The sequence below is a fragment of the Pygoscelis adeliae genome, unplaced genomic scaffold (genome assembly GCF_000699105.1).
Source record: "Pygoscelis adeliae isolate BGI_AS28 unplaced genomic scaffold, ASM69910v1 Scaffold182, whole genome shotgun sequence".
Classification (NCBI taxonomy): Eukaryota; Metazoa; Chordata; class Aves; order Sphenisciformes; family Spheniscidae; genus Pygoscelis; species Pygoscelis adeliae.
In genome coordinates this window covers 1,330,701-1,348,563 of record NW_008824669.1, presented here as the reverse complement: position 1 = coordinate 1,348,563, position 17,863 = coordinate 1,330,701, and the positions used below count along the sequence as shown (strand labels likewise).

Genomic DNA, 17,863 nt, shown 5'->3' with positions numbered 1-17,863 from the left:
AGTTGTAGAGAGCGATGAGGTCTCCCCTCAGCCTCCTTTTCTCCAGGCTAAACAACCCCAGCTCCCTCAGCCGCTCCTCATAAGGCTTGTTCCCCAGACCCTTCACCAGCCTCGTTGCCCTTCTCTGGACACGCTCCAGCACCTTAGTCTCCAGCTGTCCCCAGGGAGCTGCAGCCAAAGCCGAGCCCAAGCCCCACTGGGAGCAGAAGTGACTTCTCCCAGTTCCCAGACAGACGAGCCCCTGCAGAGCTCAGGCCCACCTTGCAGAAGACATTGTAGCCGAGGAGTTAATGATCTTGAACAGGCAGTGTCCAGTCTATTGGACCTTGCACTTAGGGCTTGAGAAGCCCGTATGTTATTAACGTAATCTGTAATTTATAATATCTGTGGGAAGGGTAAACTGTACGTGGGTCAAGGCGGGGATGCATTGGTCCTGGCTGGGAGCCCGTTGCACGTTCAGGAGCCGGTGATCCCCTCAGCAGGCGCGGGGCTGTGCTGCACAAGCCCCTTGTCCGCAGGATGAGCTCAGCCAGCTCATGGTAATGGGGCATGCGGGCAGCTCCCGCCTGGTACTGGCCCTTAACGCCACCTGCCTGGCCCTGCCTATAGCTGGAAATGCAGCAAGAAGTTCTCATGTGAACTTCCTTTATGAACACAGCTGTTTTCTTGTGATAATTTATGAATTGGCTTGCAGGACCAAAAAGGGAGAGCTCTGTCCGACTCTGCCCGAAGATGGTGTGCCCAGCATCTGAAGGGACGTAAGATTTACTTGCTATCTGTTCCTCTTTTTATTCTGTCTTATTAAAGCAGTTGTCTTATTAAGGCATTTGTTGTCTCTCTCTCCCTGGGGGGCAAGCTGGGGAGGGAAGGCAGGAGCTGTGCAGCTGGTTATCAGGGGCTGTAGGGAGGCCAGGCACTTCTATAGGGGTCTGAGAGGAGGCCAGACACCTCTATAGATGCCTGGGAGGAAGCCCAGCCTCACTATAGGGGCCCAGGAGGAGGCTAGGCCCCTTCACAGGCGCTTGGGAGGAGGCCAAAGTCTTCTGCACCACTTGGAAGACCACCAGGCAAGGGAAGATGCTGAAGCTAAAAAGCCATTTCAGCGCTCGTGGGCACACAGATTTGCATCCCAGTAGCTCCATGTCTGGATGCTCCTCTTCCAAGCCAGGGTTTGCTTGGCTTTAGGTCTATTTGAACAGTTGGTGTATTCAGAACCACCACCCCTAGTTTGGAATTCTGTGCATTTAGTGAATGTGCAAGCCAAGTTTCAGCCTCATTGGAGACCTCCGCCTCCAGAAAAGCCTAACACCATCTATTGTGCTCAGTCAGCTGAAAAATCCCAATAAAGAAACCATGCAATGTAGTGTAGAGTAGATACTCTTCCAGGGGAAGCAGCCCTACGTGGTCTGCAGTTCATGGCTAATCACAAGCACTTGTTCTCATGCCAGCCCTCCTGTGTTCCCTCCCACAAATGTCTTGGTACTGAGGAAGTATTGAAATAAAGGCTGAGCAAGGATATGCTCTTGTAGGCTTCCTTCCAGGAGAGGCAACTCACACCATCCGAACATCCTAGGGTGCTTTGAAGGTGTACCAGCCCCAGCCCCGACAGAAAGTGAATGTGACAACCTTAAAACAAAACATATCCAGCACACGAGTCTCAAAACTTATTTTTAAAATATGCATTTGAAGAACTAAGACTACAGCAGGCTCCTTCAGAAGAATATTTGTACACTTGGTCTTTCAGAAATAAAATAGGACAACTGATTGCTTGACATGTGCACTTTGCACAGTTCATTATAATGCAGCAGGACAGATGTTCAAGCTCACCGTGATCTTCTCCGCAGAAGGAAATACAGTAGAAGCCCCGGGGACCGGTAGGCTTAGGCACACACTGAAGTCATGCAGATTCAACTTGAAGAACATCATACAACTAGCAACTCCTGTTGCTCTGAAGTTAGTCACCTGGCACCAGGTTTAGACAGCTACCTTGTGTGCTGGTCCCCATGTCCTGCGTCCCCGTGTCCAGTGTCGTAAGGCACTGAGGAGCTGTTAAGCAATACCGCACACAGGGACTTCAGAGAGACCAGCAGCCCTGAGGCATGTGAGCTTCTGAATCAAAGCCATAATCATATATACGGTAACAAAAAGGGCATGAACTCTGAGGAGGCCTGGTCAGGAAACGCGTTTCATGGCTCCAGGCCAACGGTTTGTTTCCAGTGGTGCATAGCCAGAATGAGTCCAAGTTCAGGGATTCCCAGAAGTTAATCAAATGGGGGTCTCCAAAGCCTACCAGGGACAAGCTATACCATGAGCCTAAAAAACCGCAGTCCCCTCATTGGAGAGGCGGTTGGAAGAGCTGACCAACTTCCTTCAGATCCTTAACAACGCTGTAGGGTGCAGGACTTCCCAGCAGGTTTGTGGTGGCACAGCCTCTCGCTAGGTAGCTGTGCTGTGGACTGCTGCACCAGGCAAGATGCCAATCGGCTTCCAGTATCAGCGCTTAAGCCTGGAACACATCTACAGCTAAGCCAGACCCATGGTCTCCTCCATGGTTGGTGCTTCTCTAAGTAAGCTCCCTGAGAGACATGACCGAAATTAAATCTAAATTACAAGTTTAATCACCATTAATGATAGACTTTAGAAATGGGCAAAAGTGTAACCTGAGCTCTGAGTGGGATACGGATGCCCTGAACACAAGCCAGCGTGCCCAAAGCGTCGCAACACTCCCCTCAGCACATACGACTTCTCTAGTTAACTGGTGCGTGGGAGGCTCCAGCCTCCCCCAGATGGCCACACTTCAGAAGAACTTCAAATCAAAAACTTCTTCTGACGCAGAAGATCGCCCTGTGTCCAGGTCCGTTGCTTATATTCCTTTTCTTCCCCTGAGTGTGAAGGTGGGATATCCGTCCCAGGAGTTTGCTGATCAAAGGCACAGATTTTTAGTAGGCGCTTTCTGAATGTACAAATAATTATCAGAGTCCTCAAATACTTTCTGAAAACGGAGAAGCACTTCAGCTCTGTGTGGCTGGGAATAACTGGAAACATCACCTCTGCCACGCTGGGCAGACCACCAGTGTCTTCTGCCTGGAGAACCTACAGAACAGATCAACAGCGTCTAAACCACAGCCCCAGCTCAGACAAGCGATGGGAGGGCTGACATGATCATCGCTCCCAGTTGGTCACCTCAAAATGTCATCGCTTAACCGGTGGCCTTTCTTTCTCCACTGCCCCTCCTCTGTGTAGCTGCATCTCATATTAAATCCTTTCTTCATCAAATGTGAGTACTTACTGTGGTTGTTAGTGATGTATCAAGCTGTAGCCGTCAACTGTGGCGTAATCAGGCTCACCTGAAACACAGAGCACAAAAAAATGAGGTCTGCTCAGGAGAAGTGCTCATTACGAGACTTTACGCAGGACAGAAACACCATGCGCTGGCCACCCGTGTTAAAGGGATGGGAGGTAGGGGGGAATGAGACTCAGAGAGATGACTTGATTTGCCCAAAAGCCAAAGCAGGACCTCATTTTACCGAGTCCCGCTGCAGTATCCCATCGCTAAAGTGGCACTGGGAATGATACAGCTCGTGCTGCTGAAGCAGAGAAGGGCCTGAACTGCAGAGACGGGTGGGATCCCAAGCTTAGACATCCTTAAGCTTCAGAAATGCCTACACGCAGGGCTTTGGTCAGAACTTCTCCTGGGTGAAACCTTGCCTCCAAAGTCAGCGCCCAACTTCCCAGCATCTTCCAGTGGGGACCAGACTTAGAGCAGGAGCTTCACCTAAAGCAATCCCTTCAGAGAGCTAAAGCTCATGATCTGATGGGGAAGAGCAAGAGCAGAGAGTTCCTCTGTGGGGCCAGAAACCCCATAAAGCAAGTAACTCACCTGGTGCGCTGGTCGGGGTGGGTAGAGGTCCCCTCCTGCACAGAAGGAAACACAGAGCTGAGGATCTGCATGGCTACAGGACTCCCGTTGCCCTGGCTCTGCGCTCCCCAACTGCCCTCCCAGAGCTGGTGGGAGGGCAAGAGGTTTGGCCAGCCTGGGCTTTCTGGAGACCTGGTACCAAGGCATGTCATGGTGGGCTCACCACCGACAGCCTGCTTGGCAAACATGGGAATTGAAGCTGATACAGTGGGCGAGAGGAAAAAATAACCAAAAAGCACTAAGTTGGGGAAACATTCACAAGTGGGCCTCGGGGCATGCCTTTTTACATGCCTTTGCCCAGAGTGACACATCAGGAAGCCGTAATTGGCCATGACTCCTCTCCTGACGTGACAGCCAAAGTGGCACACTCATCTTTAGCAAGAGTCTTTGGCCCTGAATCCTCATCTTCCCCCCGGCAGAAGCATCCTTCACCCTGTCCTCCCTGCCCAGCTTCTGTCCCAGAGGAGTGAATTCGGCTCTGCTGTTCCTCCCTCTAGCCACGCACGCTTTTAGCTGATCCATCTCTCCTCAGATAGACAGACCACATGGAGAACCACGCAGGGAAGCCCAGAAGGTTTCATTTTGGTACCAAAGGCTGCTTTAAAAGGGAGCTCAGATTGTTCCCAGAGAGAGCAAGACACAAAACTGCCTTGCTTTTCTGCTGTCCGAGTACCACAGCCGCTCACCTCAATGCAAAGGACTTTTGGAAGAGGCTTGGCACAAGAAAAAATGAGCACACCCTCACCACAATAATAGTCCCACCCCTGAGAAGGGAGAAATGATCCCAAAAGGGGGAGCAAAAACCCCTGACTGGGCTTGAGGAGGTCCCTGAAGAGCTTATAATAGGCAGCACATTAGCAAAACTCCTGCTGTGGCGAGCGATGGACTACGTAGCGTGGGAAATATTCTCCTCTAATACTGCCAAATCAAGCCTCCAACAGACTGAAAGCAACAAACTATGCTTTTGGGGGGGAAAGCATCATTTGCAATAGCAACTCCAATTGTACATGTTATGTCCCTTACCTTGATATAGGTACAGGAACCGAACTTCTCACAGGAGTTGCATTTCTCTCTGTATTATAGTAGTTTTCATAAACAACAGGAGCTAGGAAAAGTTAACAATAGTAAAGTACAGACCTTTTATAAGCATAAACTACTTGTCAACAGCAACATTCAGCTGCTGAGTCCTTCCCCTCTCTGCGAAAACACCTGATCAGGAAATTAAAAGTTACAGAAGGGGGAGATTATCTTCAGGGGCTGGTGGTAAGTGGCAGAGACTAGTGCTGCATGCCAGTGAATGAAAGGAGGGATGTTGCAAAATCAATGTTCTTTGCATCCAAACTGATGCTGATCGGAGCAGCAGCTCCATGAGGAGTGCAAGGAAGTCAGCACTACTTTGTGAGATTGTACTGAGCTCTTACCTGGGGCCAAACTTCCAGTTTTCCGTAAATTTACAAAAAAATCAATATCCTTCTCAATGCTGCACATTTCCAAACTCTTGCGGATTTCCTCATATTTCTGCAAAAGGGAAAGAAAAAGCATTTCTATACATCAGGTCAAAAAACAAGAGGTTTTTTTCCAATCTTTTATCACACATGGGATGAAAGCCCAGCGCTCACCTGGGACACAAGCTTCAATGGTAGCGGAATCATAGAATCACAGAATCATAGAATCACAGAATGGTTTGGGCTGGAAGGGACCTTTAGAGGTCATCTAGTCCAACCCCCCTGCCATGAGCAGGGACATCTTCAACTAGATCAGGCTGCTCAGAGCCCCGTCCAACCTGACCTTGAGTGTTTCCAGGGATGGGGCATCCACCACCTCTCTGGGCAACCTGTGCCAGTGCTTCACCACCCTCAAAAAACATGGGAATCCCAGAGGCAACCTCATCTGCAAGAGCTCTGGCCAAAACCTCCTGCCTGCACACTCATGCTGGTGTCTGGTGGCCAATCAAAGGCCACAGCCCAACTCGGGCGTAACACAGCTCAGTGCACAGGAAAGCAAACTGGGCTTTGCTTTCCAAACAGAAAAATGGAGATTTTCAGTTGACGCACCTCATCATTCTGGACGCAGTCCTGGGAGAGCTGGTTGACATGAAGCCAGAGGGCGTTGCGGAAGTAGTTGATCCGCTCGCACTCCTGAGTCTCAAAGAACTGTAACGACACAGACAAAATGGCCCTCACATAGAATCATTAAGGTTGGAAGAGACCTCTAAGATCATCGAGTCCAACCGTCAACCCAACACCACCATGCCCACTAAACCATGTCCCTAAGCGCCTCATCTACATGTCTTTTAAATACCTCCAGGGATGGTGACTCAACCACTTCCCTGGGCAGCCTGGTCCAATGTTTAACCACATCTTTAAAACGAAAGCACATCTCTTTTATCTTGAATGTTTCTCATCCCGAAGTGCCACTACAAAGATGACTGTCCTCAGTGAGGCGCAGGTGGTGGTGGTCTCCTGCAGGAAACATGGAAACCACGAGTCCTCCAGCTCATTCAGAGGAGAAAGCATCCCTCTACGCAACCAGGTATTTCAAAGATGAGTGTTAAGCTCAGGAAGATCTGCAGGACCGATGTGGAAGGGGTCACCTTGCACACCGCTCCCTCTGGGGAGACGAAGCCAGCTTCTAAAGGTAGTGCATGTTCCCTAGGCACCCCGTGGTCCTGCGGTCCCAGCTCACTTCCCTCCCACAGGTACAGAGCAATACAAAAGCACTGGGGATGTATGAAAACAGAGGTGCATTGACTGGTTGGTCTTCTCCCTCTTTCCTGCCCAGCCCTATTCCGAGCAGGTTTAAACTCAAGCCTTTTGAAATCTGCTGTGTGCTATACCTCAATTTCGTGTGCCTTTACACATTTCCGTGACAGATAATTTTTCATCCCAAGTGTACATATGCACTCATTATCAGTTATGACCTTTGCAACACACCGAGGGGAAAACCTCCGTGTGATCCGTCTGTGGAAGTGAAACTACTGCTTTCCACGTCCCACCATCAGAGAGGCTTCCAGAGACCCCAGACATCAAAAGCACACCAACACTGAGACACCGACACACACCACACAAAACAGACAGCAGATTCCATTTCAAAAGGAAGAAGTAAAATAGAGGCCTGATGAGAAGTAGCTGGGAATGGGAAGGCCATTTGCAAGCTTGCAGCAGACCTGAGATAAAACCTCTATCTCTGCAGTCCCTGTCCATCCCTCGGTCACAGATCACAGGCAGCTGCAAGACACAGGTCAGCAGCAGAGCAGCTGCACGGTCCTCTCGCTACCAGCTCTGGACTTCCCCAGCACGTGCTAGAAATCCTTGCTAGACCACTTCGCTACGAGGCAGTCTGCTTTAGGTTGATACAATCGCTCGGAGGGGTTCCCACGCTACCGCGTGGTCTGTGAGATACAAGGTGAAGGGCTCCTGGCACACAGCGTTCACGTGGAGATGGCTTCACCCAGCCTGCATCCCCAGCCTGCCACCGGCCTCTGCTGCAAAGTCATTTAAAGTCTTTCAGAGTTTCAGACAGACTCTGCTAGGTGGTGTTGCGGCTGTAGGACATATTGGCCTTGAGTCGCCGAGTATGCAGAGGTGACCCACGGCTGTTCAAGACGACGGCCACACCAAATGTGCGAGCAGGTAATGGGCAAAAATGTCACTACTTTGACTCTGTCGATTTTTAAAGGCGGTGGGAGAAAATTTAAAAACAAAAAAATAGTGGAAACCTCGAAGTAGTGGGACCTTGAATCCAGAAGCCAAGTGTGAGACGCACACAGGGTTAGCTGCAACACATCCTGCTGCTTCGCTGCCAGGGGAATACAGAGACGGCAAATCTGCACTGTCCTTGACCCCTGCAGCGAGGGGTGGGCGTCCAGAGGACAACCCTGCCGCGTGAAAGCGTTTTGGGGCATTTACCTCGCAAGCTTTGATGTGCTCTTTCTGCCATTCTTCCCGGATCTTCTCCAGTGTGATAACGCTCTGCTGGTAACTCCTGTCTGCGAGAGAAATCACACTGTCATCTGATTAACATTAATTAAGAAAACCCCTTCAATAGAAGGTAATATGTGAAGCCTGAAATGACCGGGGCGTCAGGGAGAAAGCAGCAGTAATGCGTGAGCTCAGCTGTGGGTGCGCACTGCAAGGGAACGCAGAGCCGCACAGCAAGGCGGAGGGTCCTGCCACGGGGAAACGGTGGGAGCAGCCTTGATGGGGCCACGCAGGCTTCTCCAGGGCAGGTGCCCACCTCCGATATCTTGGGCACGTGTTTCTGAGGAGCCGTGCCTGACCCAAGAGCCGGAGCTCACCCAAGAGCCATGCCATGGCTTCACAACCCCCTGCCCCGGGAAACGCTCCCCTCGCCCTCCAAACACTGCATTTCCACACTCACCAGAGTCCTCCAGAGCCGATTTCGTCTGAGCCAGCTTCAGGAACAGCTGCCAAAAATGGGAGAGAGAAAAAAGGTAGAGGAGAGCCCTGGTGCATCAGCAACGGCACTGCAGCCCAATCAGGGAACATCACCGGCACTCCCGTCTCACCCCAAACCCCAGAGCTGGGAAAAGAGGCATGGGGCAGGAGAGCTGCGAGAAGAGACACCCCTTTCTCCCCCTGCCCCACGGCCACCCGCCTCTCCATACCTTCTCCTGCTGCTTCTGCGTCACCAGGTTTGCACTGCGGTGCACAGCCTGTTCCGCCTCATCCTTATCCCTGCAACGCTGCTCGTAGAGCCGCTTGGCCTAGGAGAGGCACCAAATGGGGCAGGAGTGTGTCAGCAAGCAATGAGATGCAAACACAGCTCATGCAGGAGGCTTTGGAGGAGAGCACAGCCTACGAGGGAAGAGGTGGGCACGGGCTGCCAGCAGAGCAGGGGACGGCACGCAAAGTCCCGGACGCTCTACTGCTTGGGCAAAACCGACCTCACAAGACAAGCTGCTCTTCGTTTGGGATGAAAAGCTCATGGCAATCGAGTCCATGACATCTAAATCACTCGCATCCAACCCTGCAAGGCTCCCACCGGCCGTGTCCCTGGCACGCTCTTCAGTTTTTCTGAGCACACCCTGCATACCACTCGTGCAGACATGATGTCGAGAGTGGCAGCAGAGGAGGAGGACCCTCGCATTTAAGTCTGCCCCACCACTATGCGTGTGCGTGTTAGCAGCGTTAACCCATATGGCAAGAAACAGAAGCCCGTTTGCTTTACCTCCATGGTCTTCTTGTACTGCAAATTCCTGTTTTTGTGAATCGCCTCCATTATCAGCTCTATCTGTGAAGACAACAGACACGGAGTCAGCACGTCACTGACCATCGAAGCTCCAGGATAGACTACGTGGCTTAGGAAAGGAAGAGGCATGGACCAGATTGAGATGGGTTTAAGGACCTTCGTCCACCCAATGCATCTTCACAAACCCGATCTATTATGCTTCTATCTAAGCCTCCACTTGTGTATGCAAAGGAGCTCTACACATGAAATCCTAGCAATATGTAGTACCGTATCATCTCCATAGGGTCTGGCAAAATTGGGAAGGCCACTCCCCTCCACTAGGTCCAAACCAGCCCCTATGGTTCTAGCAGTTTTCCCTCATTTTCCAGACAAAGGAATCTCAAGCCAGAAGAAATTAAAGAGCTTGCCGATTTTAGCAGACGCTGTGGAGATCATACAGCACTATATATACGCTTTAAAAACACCCCTGGCTGAGGCTGACATCCCTGGAGCTGAGCCCCTGCTATCGCTGGCCCCAAAAGTTGCCCAAAGGAGAAGACGTGGCAGTGAGAAGAAGGAAGTTGGAGGCCGCCGGCACAGTTCGCCAGCATGGTTGCAACACGTAAGAAGGAGCTCAGGACTTCCCGGCAGCAGCAGGCACCGGGGGCACGGAGGGGGCTGGGGCACGGCGGGAGACACCAGCCGGGAGCAGCCCATTGCCGGGGCAGGATCAACACCCTGCGGCAAAGGCACGTGCTACCGTGCCGCCTGACCTTTTTCCGATGCAGTTTTTGCTTTTCCCTGAAGTCCTCCATTTTCTTTGCTTCCTCCCGAAGGGTTTGCGCCAGCTGGATGTGACCTTGCCCCACATTGTCTATCTCTGCAAAGAAAAAAAATTTTAAAAATATATATATATATTCTTAAAAAGACTCTGTTGCTCCAGTCAACTGTTGCAGCTGACATCAAAATGACCCAGAGACCCCACATCATACATCCCCTTGCAGAAACACATAAAAGCAGCAGCACTTTTGAAGCAGCCTCCAAGCAGCCCCTGCCTATGTAAGGAGCTCTGCAGGATCAGTCCTGCTGGGGCCTGCCCTTCAGTTTAAGAAAACTCGTAACAAGAGCAGTTACTCAAAGAAGCACAGTCACCTCTCCCCCTCATCCAGACGAATTCAGGCACGTTTTAACACATCGCACCCTGAAGCAGCTGTCTGAAGGAAGCGTTGCCCCAGGCTCGCAGACAACCAACTTGGCGCACAGAAAGACCAACGCGAAAAAAATCTCGGGCTCATCTTGCTGAAGGTGAGCAGCCGTACCGCGAAACACCACCCCAGCGAGCTTATCAAGGGAGCTAAGCCAAACCGTAGCTCACGATTCAACCCCCCAGAGCTGTTTCAAACCCGCAGCTATTAACAGTCGGCTGCTGCGAGGGCAGAGCCTCGTTAGGGAGGTCCGCCAAGGTACAGGGCAGCAGACAAACCTGGCTGGGGTGGAGGGTGCACTCAGGACAGGATAGCAGAGCACTAGCCCTCAGGGTAGGGATGCTGGCTGCCTGTACCCCGGCGGGCTGTGACACGTGGCAATGAAGGGACAATATAAGGTGGCCAAAGCATCATCTTTTAGATGCTCCAGGAGGGCGAGGGGAGCCAGTCCAACAAACTCCACCTGAGCTTCCCATGCACAGCTTCTGATGTACAACGCAAGCACGACCTCTGAGCTGCAGCGAGCCCTGAAAGCCCAAGAGATCCCCAAAGGGACACCCCGTGGGTCTCCTCTCCCACCCGTGCGCTGGAGCGCTCCATCCTGAACCCCACATGCTGGAATGAGCCTGGCCAGGAGGACAGCCTATGCCTGACAGCAGCATCACACTGTTTTGGAGGTTTCTCTGCTACTTTCTTCCCGAGCAGTTGCCTGCAGGCTTTGGTGCTGCCAAGTGTCCTGACAAACACAACGAAGAAGAATTACTTACGTTGCTTGAAAACATCCAGGGATCTCTTCAGCGTGCTGAAAAACAGGCAGAGCATTAAAAAGAGTGGGAAAGCACGGCCAGGTGCTGGCATCAGCCGAGCACCTCTCCCAAACCAGACAGCAAGCCCCTCACTCCACACTGGCCAAAGCAGCTCGAAGCAGGTTTATTTACCCTCTTTACACCTCCGGCTTTTTCCCTCTTGGCGACTATATCGCAGCTCACTTGGTTTGAGATCTACTTTACATCTTTCTGAACATTGGATGCTATTAAAAATCCTGACTTTCATGACAAATGTTTCAGGCAACCTCCTAAAAGTATCATTTGGGACATATGAACACCTTCTACATGGTGCACTGGCCAGTGGTTGGAAATGTAGGGAACTTTTCTCCCTATTAATATTGTACAATAAAGATTTCAGAAACATTTTAAGTGACACCTCAATATAAAACTGTCATTAAATGATCAGAGAACATCAGACCAGGCATGTACAAAGTACAGAAACAAAGCAGGAAGCAGAAGGTGCCAAGGGTCACTGGGGAAATGGAGACCCACTCACGGAGGCAACCACAGCGGCCACAGCACCCCTGCGGGCTGGTAACACGCTGGGCTTTGAAGATTTGCATGGTCTGAGTCAAGGAAGTACCTGTACTTCCCTCTGGCCACAAAAACAGTCAGGAGCGAACCCAGGGTCTCATGATCCTCGACCCTCTGGTGAATCGCCAGCCCACATCTCGCCTGAGCGTCTGTGATGCTTTGGTTAGTCTACAGCTGGTGGGAACTTGGTGGAGTCCAACTCATTTACTGGCAAAGGCCAACCCAACTCTGCACCGTTCATTCACAAGACCGATTTCAGATCATCTTCTGGTAGCGTCCCAATCACATTTCAACACTGTTTTGTCTCTCACAGCCTCCTTCCTTCTCCTCCTCCTTTGTTGCTCCAAGTAAGGACACTCATAAAAGCAAAACACACACAGGACTCTGGACTTACTTCAGCTCCGTCTGCCCGCAGGGCTTCTTCTTCGACAAGTTAATGAGCTCTTTGCCATATTTTTCTTCTATAATTGCCCTGTTGAGGAAAGAGAAATGAGAGGAAGTCCTCACTTCAGAAACCGACACTTGTTTGCAGCAGAGGCCAAGACCCGCTCTTAACACCCTCCCTATGTTCTGACCCGCTGCAAACCAACTGTGGCTCAACCAACATTGAGCCAAACCAATGGCTCAGCTGGGCCATTTCAGCTCTTCAGGACTTTTTAAAATGAGGCAATAGGTACTGCCTCCTGCCCGCCTCTGGTCCTTAGGGAGAACACCTGAAGAAGAGGCCACATCTTGTGAGGTAACATAAATAACACCTTTGAGAGATCGTATTGTCCTCCCCTCTTGTAAGGCAAGACTGTTGTTTGCAGTTACCCAACAGCCCTTCCAGTGAAAACACTTTGTTTTGCTGTGTCTGTGGTCCCGATGCATTGCTCTCCCCATCTCCCCATGGCCAATGGGTGCAAGGACCACCTCCGCAGGAGATGGAGGACTAAGCAGCCAGTGCAGCTGGTGGCTAGATGCAGCCAGGTGAGTCACCTGAGTAGTTTTTAGCTCGGTTTCCAATGGGAACAAGGCTTGCGCGATCACACGTTTTCTGCATCTCGGCCATCAGCGTCTGTCGGTCCATCAACACAAAGTACTTTTGAATCCGATTTGGCTGGTTTAAACCAAATGTGACGGAAGGGAGTAGGCACCTCAGAGACCACTCAGCCACCGTACATGCACCCCAAAGCTCAGCTGGGCCATTTCAGCTCTTCAGGACTTTTTAAAATGAGGCAATAGGTACTGCCTCCTGCCCGCCTCTGGTCCTTAGGGAGAACACCTGAAGAAGAGGCCACATCTTGTGAGGTAACATAAATAACACCTTTGAGAGATCGTATTGTCCTCCCCTCTTGTAAGAAAGAGGGGGGGGAAAAGAAAGCCTATGTGTTGCAGTCTAAGAACAACCAGCTTTCTGCAGTTGCTTTGAAATCTGCACAGACAACCAGGGCTGGACTTGCTTGGTCAAATGTAGATAACTCCATCTGGGCAAGCCGCCCTAGCTGTCTGCAGGCAGTGGAAAGAAACAAGTACTGCTAGAGGCTTGCATTAGAAGGTCTACTGGATAAAATAAATAGCTTCCTAAAATATCTCTAACGCAGATGCAGATGCCTATGTTGTCGATTTCTAGAGTTTGGCAGAGGGGTTCACCTAACATAAGTCTTCAAAAACTCCAAAAGCTTGTAAGGAAATGGAAAAAATAAAGATTATAAATCCATTTTTTTCCTCTATCTAACAATATTCCCATGAACTTCCTTTTGAGACAAAGCATCAAATCCAACAGGCATGTTCTCCGTGGCTGGGACCATGTAACAGCCATGCTGTACATGGAGAACTGGGCCATGTTCAGAGCAGTAGCAAGTCCAGGTCCAGCCTCTAATCTCCTCCTGGCTAGACACGTCGGCGGGAACCTACACCTCCTTCAACAGCAAAGAGGAACGGGGCACAGGGTGTGGAGGAGGCTTTTTGCACTCTCTCCATTGTCATGGATGAGTGCGACACGGTTCTCAGGGTTCAGCGGATGGCTCCTCGGGCAGCTGGAAAGCCCAAATTTTCCTGGAACATGGGATTACAGCCTAGATAGACGTAGGTGCATTAGACATTTTTAACTGCAGGTTCTCCTCCTCTTCATCCCCATTGCGTTTGTTCCAGGCTGTTTTGTACCAAGTCTTGTATTCAGAGGTTTGTTTTCTCCAGTTCTCAATACCAAAATTACATTAATTCAGGGTTGTTCTACAACACTCTTCGTATTTAGCCATTGCTAACCAGGTGAACCATAAAGTCAAAATACATGGCCAGACCATCTCAGTTGTGCCTTTGTAGCCACAGAACCTCTACTTAGGTCATATCCTCTGATTAATAAACACGCTATCTAATGCTACTACTTCTTTTTAACATAAAATCTGTGGGCCGTCTATAATGTACAAATTCAGGACAAAGCCATGCCTCTCCTATGCCAAGGTCTTCACCTGACCTTCTGCAAGCTGAACTGCAAGGTGAACTTCATGGGAGAGCGGGTGGCCTGGGCAGACCACCAACAGCTGCAAACACATCAGTACAGATGTCTGGCAACATGTAAGACTGAACTATTAAACTGCTCCTGATTCCTCTTTCTTTTTAACAGACAGTTCAAAATGTGAGCATCAAGTCCTGGGCACCATCGCTGCCTCGCAGCTGAGGATTCGTGGTCATGGACTTCATACCACAGCACCAGCTGTGCAAGGAAAGGACAGTGTAAGTAAACAAGTTCCTCATCAGTCAAAAATCAAAGGTGTTTTAGCGTAGTGGACAGTTAAACGCAACAGTAAACCACACTGGGAGTACAAGGAGCTGAAGCAGTGCCACCGCCTCACTTCCCAGGTTCAACCCAACCCGTTTTCAGAGGTGGCTCCATACCTCTCCTTCAAAATGTCTTCAAACTCTTTGCAGTTCTTCCTGCCGTCATTCAGGTGTTGAACGATGCTGTCGTAGCCAACTGTGCTTGTCAGATCCGTACTCTGAGAACACAAGAACAGGAGTCACATCCCCGTCAGTGCAGTCCACGGCCACTGCCATCTCCAGCAGCCCTTGCACAAGCGATGGCTCAGCTGGGAGCAAGTGTGCAACTGCCTCTTTATGAAATAAGATCTTTTTCTTTCAGGGGTGGGAGAGGCTCCGCAATGAGAACAATGGTGGCAATTTGGGACAAGGCGCTTCCATGACTTTCAGAAAACAGAAAAGCTCAGTCCTACCACATCCTATTGCTCCCCCCTGGCCTAAGCACAGCTGGCCCCAGGGCACATGGCATCTCCTCCTAAGAGCTTAGCTGTCAGCTCTGACTTAATGAAAACAAACACTAAAAACCCTCCAAGTCTCTAGATACAGCCCGTCTCACTACTGCTCCTCCCAGTTTCCGCAGACATGGGAGACGGATCTTGGTTAGCGTTGACTTGCACTATTCTGGGCATCACCCTCACATCTGGCTGTAGGAGCTTGCATCTGGGCTGGAGGTGAATTTAGGAGACCTTTCTGCACGGGATTGCTCAGCTGGGCTTCCCTTGCTGCCTCCACAGCAATGGATGGATGCACCCGATTGCTGCTGCTGCAACAGCCTTCTCTTTGGCCTTGCGAAAAGCAACCCTGTCCCACTCACATCAATTCAAAACACCACTGCAAAGGTCATTTCCCTAAGTACCAGGTCCTCCCCCACCGCTGCTGTATGCCCTCCAGCACATCACACAGGGCTAGCTTCTTCACTCCCCACAAAACGTCGCAGCCATGGAGAGGTCCTGCCTCCACCACTCACAGGGCCAAGTCCCATCTTCCAACCCAGGGCTCATCTTCCAACCCAGGGCTCTCAGCCCCGCAGTGCCACTCACACTTCCCATAGACTTCTGAAGGATCAGTGTTTTCCTTCGAATTACTTCTTAAAAACATATATTGTACTGATGCTTATTAAAAAAAAAAAAAGCAATCTACATGCAGCAATGACGTAGGTGGGCTAGGACGAAGGTTGACTAACTCTACCCCATTCTTTCCTCATACCCATGCTGGGAAGCACCTTAGGACAAAAAACGGATTTTTGCCCTATGACTGTTGAGGATTTACCACCCTGGAGACCTGGGCCAAGAGCAGGGCTCCTAAGTGCTATGATAATACGAAGAGATGCTCTGACCATGAGCTCCTTCTCTGGAAGAAGCCTGAAGCGGATGCGGGGAGCTGAGCAGAAGGTGCTACCTGTCGTCTTCTGCAAAGAGGACCAGTCGGTGTTGCATAGAACAGCACATATGGGAGCAAAAAATATAGGGAAACGGGCTGCAGAAAGGAAGCAATGGGAGGAGCAGATACAAAACTCAGCGAAAGGAAGCAAAAGCCACAAACAGTTATTAAGAAGCTTGAAGAGGAATAATGGCAGGACGGAGAGATTCAGGAAATGGTTCGAAGCCAGGATGAGAGTACGCAGAGAACTGGTGTGAAAGTGTGGGCAGCAGAAGGGGGCATTTCTCGGGAGTTCGTACCTGGTGCAAAAAATGAGGAGGAACAGGGCTGGTATTTGTGATAAATGAAGGATTTAATTATGTGGACTTCCCTAAAAAGTCAAGGACTTGAATGTCATTGGTCAGAAAGCAAGAAGTGAAGCGGAGATCTGATGGAGTGGGACCTGCAGGAAATCCCCAGGTATCCCAGATCAGCTTTGCTCCGTCCGTGGCACGCACGGGAAGAGAGGATGGTGGAGCAGGGCCTAAGCAGAAACCGAAACAGTTTCTGCTTCTTTACAAAGCACAAACGTCCCTCCAAAATGGGCTTATTACTGATAAACCCACAAGCAGTTCCCAGTTTGCGTCAAGTCTTTGCTAATCGGGTCTGTGAAAAAGGAAACATGCTTGCACTGAAGTCAGTCTTCATGACAGTTGCAAAACACAGGAACGTCCTAACTTGACTTCCTATCCCCGGTTTCAAAGGAAATAAAAATGGATGTGGAGAACAACTGTCGGTTGCTGCAAGCCCAGGCAGGACGGAGCGGTCAGACCCATCGCTGCGTGTCAGAGGGGACCCGAAGGCTCCTGCGTCCTGCTCTGCTGCCTGGGACGCTTGGGCTCGCTGCACCAGGCAGAAGTGCCAGGGGAAACATTGGGAGCATCAATCAGAAATGTGCACTAAGCTCTTTATTTTATCACTCTTCCTCCTCCAGTAGAAGGATTTAATTCCAGCACGTATGTAGTTCCTAAGCACCCAAAACTGGACCAGACCTCACAGTGCAAGGTGTTATATGAAACATGGGAGGCAACAGAGACAGTGAAGGTTTCCAGAAGAGCTGCTTCCAGGCAGAAGGAACTCCTGGCCCAGAAGGTGCAGGGTTGTATGCCGTGAAACCAGCCTTCACAGCATCCTTCTGGGCAGATGTTGGCACAGAAAGAATAAAAAGGACCAGGGTGACTGCCCATGGGACGTCCCAAAGGCAGGGCTGGCAGGGAGCAATGAAAGAGGAAGGGCATCACGGCCAGCACGAGCCATGGGTGCAGAGGACAAGATTTAAAGACATAATAAACTAAGCCAAAGACAGGTATGGAGGATGGGGACTTGCACCAAGCCCTCCCCAGCCAGAGGGATGCGGGAGGACGAGCGTCTGTCCTCCCACCCTGCAGCACGCGGCTGTCCTGGTCCTCCCCGCTGGGCCCGTGCGCTATTTAGAGGACAGCCCATGGAAACTACAAACAGATGATTTCAAGGTGACAAAGCAGCAGCTGATGTTTCTCAAGTCCGCAGGGCTCAGCAGGACATGACCGCCTTCCCGACCCGCTGCCTGGGTTTGTGCCATCCTCCTGATGGACATACTGAGGAGAAGGAATTTGTGTGCTTGTTGTGACGCTCTGGGGTTTGTTTCCACTTTTAGCCAAAAGAGAGGCTAAAATGCTCTAGTGGGGATCTGAAGTCACGTTATGACCTTGTGTGAGTCAGAACTGAAAGGAAAGCTGCTACGCTTGATGTTTCCATCTTCTACCCCACTTTACATGGAAAACCCCCTCCAGACACACACCCTACAAAGCCAACGGCATGGGAGAATCATAGAATCATAGAGTCATTTAGGTTGGAAAAGACCTTTAAGGTCATTAAGTCCAACCATAAACCTAACACTGCCAAGTCCACCACTAAACCATGTCTCTAAGCACCACATCTACACGTCTTTTAAATACCTCCAGGGATGGTGACTCAACCACTTCCCTGGG

At 50.6% G+C, this 17,863-nt stretch overlaps 1 protein-coding gene across 1 annotated transcript in view; it reads right to left on the bottom strand.

Annotated features, from left to right (window-relative positions):
• Positions 1 to 3,297: 3,297 nt before the first annotated feature.
• Positions 3,298 to 17,863, bottom strand: part of PSTPIP2 (proline-serine-threonine phosphatase interacting protein 2) — a 16,491-nt gene continuing 1,925 nt past the window's right edge. Inside the window, exons 2-14 of the mRNA XM_009322982.1 lie at positions 14,553 to 14,653; positions 12,070 to 12,147; positions 11,082 to 11,116; positions 9,883 to 9,989; positions 9,110 to 9,172; positions 8,547 to 8,645; positions 8,300 to 8,345; positions 7,828 to 7,907; positions 5,974 to 6,072; positions 5,341 to 5,437; positions 4,943 to 5,024; positions 3,881 to 3,915; positions 3,298 to 3,347 (exon numbers count right to left, since the gene is read on the bottom strand). Coding sequence (XP_009321257.1) covers positions 3,298 to 3,347; positions 3,881 to 3,915; positions 4,943 to 5,024; positions 5,341 to 5,437; positions 5,974 to 6,072; positions 7,828 to 7,907; positions 8,300 to 8,345; positions 8,547 to 8,645; positions 9,110 to 9,172; positions 9,883 to 9,989; positions 11,082 to 11,116; positions 12,070 to 12,147; positions 14,553 to 14,653 — 972 coding nt within the window. The remainder of the gene's footprint in view (positions 3,348 to 3,880; positions 3,916 to 4,942; positions 5,025 to 5,340; positions 5,438 to 5,973; positions 6,073 to 7,827; positions 7,908 to 8,299; positions 8,346 to 8,546; positions 8,646 to 9,109; positions 9,173 to 9,882; positions 9,990 to 11,081; positions 11,117 to 12,069; positions 12,148 to 14,552; positions 14,654 to 17,863) is intronic.